Below are 2,389 nucleotides of genomic sequence, written 5' to 3' on the forward strand. Positions count from 1 at the left end.
GAAGAATACAATGTTGCCTGATACAACACCAAATTTTAATGTGCTTCTATAACTTGCTAAACAAATGCTATAAGCAAATTACTGTAAATAACAGTAGGAGAACTGAAAGTACTAGAAAGTAAGCTAAAAATAGGTTTTCTAGCCCAATAAGGTAGTAACCGATTAATAATCCAATTATAAATAATGTTTTGAATGTTTGTAGATGGATAGACATTGCCCTAACCCACTCATACAGTATTAATTTTATTTGTGAAGGTCTTAAAAAGCCTCAAATTTGATTTAATAAATCCTGCAGATACCCTGGTAGATATAATGGTCTGGTTTCACTTCATTCATTGCAAAACCAGTTTTACCAGCACTGGTGAATACCTCATTTTTCAACTCTTGTGAAAGTCCATCAGCCTGATCCAAGGGAAATCCAGGCACCAGTTCGGTGGTGAGGACGTGCTGGCTGCTGAGTTCGTCGATTACCTCTGGCACGTAGAAGAAGGGGTGATCTTTCAGGAGTTCCCTGCCAAAAACCACAAAGCTTCTGAGTCACTGAGCATAAGTCAGCATCTCCGAAAAAGCATGCCACCCCGCACGTGCACCAAAGACAGGACGTGATGATGAACACACACACACACACACGTCTGCTTCTAAAGGGATGTGGGAAAATCCGAGACTCTATTCTCTGGGTGTGAGGATATCCACAATGAAGCCAAAAACGAGGGTACGTCAGCTTTAAATTATAGCTTGCCAAGTAATAATGGGTACGTCAGCTTTGAAATACAGTCAAGCTAGCTATTTGAAAATGTATCTAGCTACATGAAATATATATGCATGTTAGCTGCACACTTCTGCATTGCAAAGTAATTTTCTTCCTCAATATTTTTAGAAATGCATAAAAAAAATGTATGGTATATTTTCTTGAGACACAAAATGCCATAAGATAAAGTTTTCTTTTCTGAGAAATTATCAAATTTATTCCCTAAAATAAGAAAAATATCTACCAATGGGCTAGGAAAACTAAACTTCATTCAAAGGGAAAACAAGTTTATCTCTAATAGCAGACATTTTTTTTGTTTTAAACATAAAACGCACTTAGTTTTGACAAATTTCTTCAAAAATATTATTTTTGCATCTCAAATAAATGTATACTGATTTAAGAACATTTAGATATTTGTACTTGAAAACAAGACAAAAATACTGAATAAGAAAGTAACGTAAACACTACTGAATGATGACTAAAATGAACGATGAATCTTTACTGAACCGGTTCAACTGAGCCGTCGCCAAGCCTCGCCTTTATTTGTACAATTTATATTATTCTATTACATTCGTGTTTTCTATAAAACTACATTGCAAACACCATTTTAAGAAATCTTTAAATAAAGCTTTACTAACTTGACCAATTAGCAACTGTTTCCAGACTTCGATCTTTTGCTCTTTTCTAATCTAAGTCTACGGAGGACTGATAAGTTGGATAGTTACTGTTAAACTGCATTTAAAACTTTTCAAATAGATTGGAAATATAGATTCTGTGAGGTTATCAACAGTAAATCACAGATCATCTAAAGGGCAACTGTCCAAATGAACCAACTCAATAAAATCAATGGGGCTACCTGACAAAGAGCGGATATTCTAGAAGAAGTGTTTGATTATTTCCTCAGCTCTTTCGGATGCAAGGCTGTGTTTACACTACGTCAATACTTGCAGGAAACAAAAGTGTTACATCATTTTGAAAAGAGCTTATCTGCTGAACACTGAGAGTCTCATTGGTCTACTCAAAAGTAAAAGACACATCTCACCCTGAAGGCATGTACGTAACTATATCTCTCTCTTGGAACATGCGTTTCATTCTTCACCCTCCCTGTAAAGTCAGGGTCCCAGTAGAGGACAGGACATAGGGTACGGGCATGTTGTCAATGTTTATTATTTCCATTTGTGCTATATTTAAAATATGTCAGCACGCAAACGGTTCCTTAAGATCAAATCATTCAATCCCTGGCCTACAAGCTAGGTGGTTATTTTTAGCCCTGCGCTAAGGCCACAACGCTCCAGAGAAGCTGTTATATGAGGATACAGAAGTGAACAATCATTCTGAGCAGTTGTAGTGTTTATTTTCGTGTGTGTAAACCTTCCTTTCAAAGGCATTATGGTACAGGATAGATTTAGCTTGGGTATGAGGCACATGGCAGTCTTAAATGTCCTGTAGGCCGTCTATGAGCCCACAGCCGCCCGGGATTTTATAGAGGGGTAGATTAACATATAGAATGATGGGATGCTCTGAATTAGCAGTGAGAAAAATGTCTCCCGGTTGTTTTTGCCCACTCACTTGAATTTCCGAGCACACTTGGCTTCCCTTATGTAATCACACTCCAGCGCCAGCTCACGTCGCATCACATCT

At 37.5% G+C, this 2,389-nt stretch overlaps 1 protein-coding gene across 1 annotated transcript; it reads right to left on the reverse strand.

Annotated features, from left to right (window-relative positions):
* Positions 1-299: 299 nt before the first annotated feature.
* LOC107683247 (atypical kinase ADCK3, mitochondrial-like) lies at positions 300-2,383 on the reverse strand (the record flags this gene model as incomplete). Its single annotated transcript, XM_016479311.1, has 2 exons — positions 2,318-2,383; positions 300-511 (listed from the first exon to the last, which is right to left on the reverse strand). Coding segments are annotated over exons 1-2 (277 nt in total), but the record flags the coding sequence as incomplete, so codon positions are not given.
* Positions 2,384-2,389: the final 6 nt, after the last annotated feature.

Source organism: Sinocyclocheilus anshuiensis, unplaced genomic scaffold (assembly GCF_001515605.1).
Source record: "Sinocyclocheilus anshuiensis isolate Anshui unplaced genomic scaffold, SAMN03320099.WGS_v1.1 C33086707, whole genome shotgun sequence".
In the NCBI taxonomy this organism is placed as follows: domain Eukaryota; kingdom Metazoa; phylum Chordata; class Actinopteri; order Cypriniformes; family Cyprinidae; genus Sinocyclocheilus; species Sinocyclocheilus anshuiensis.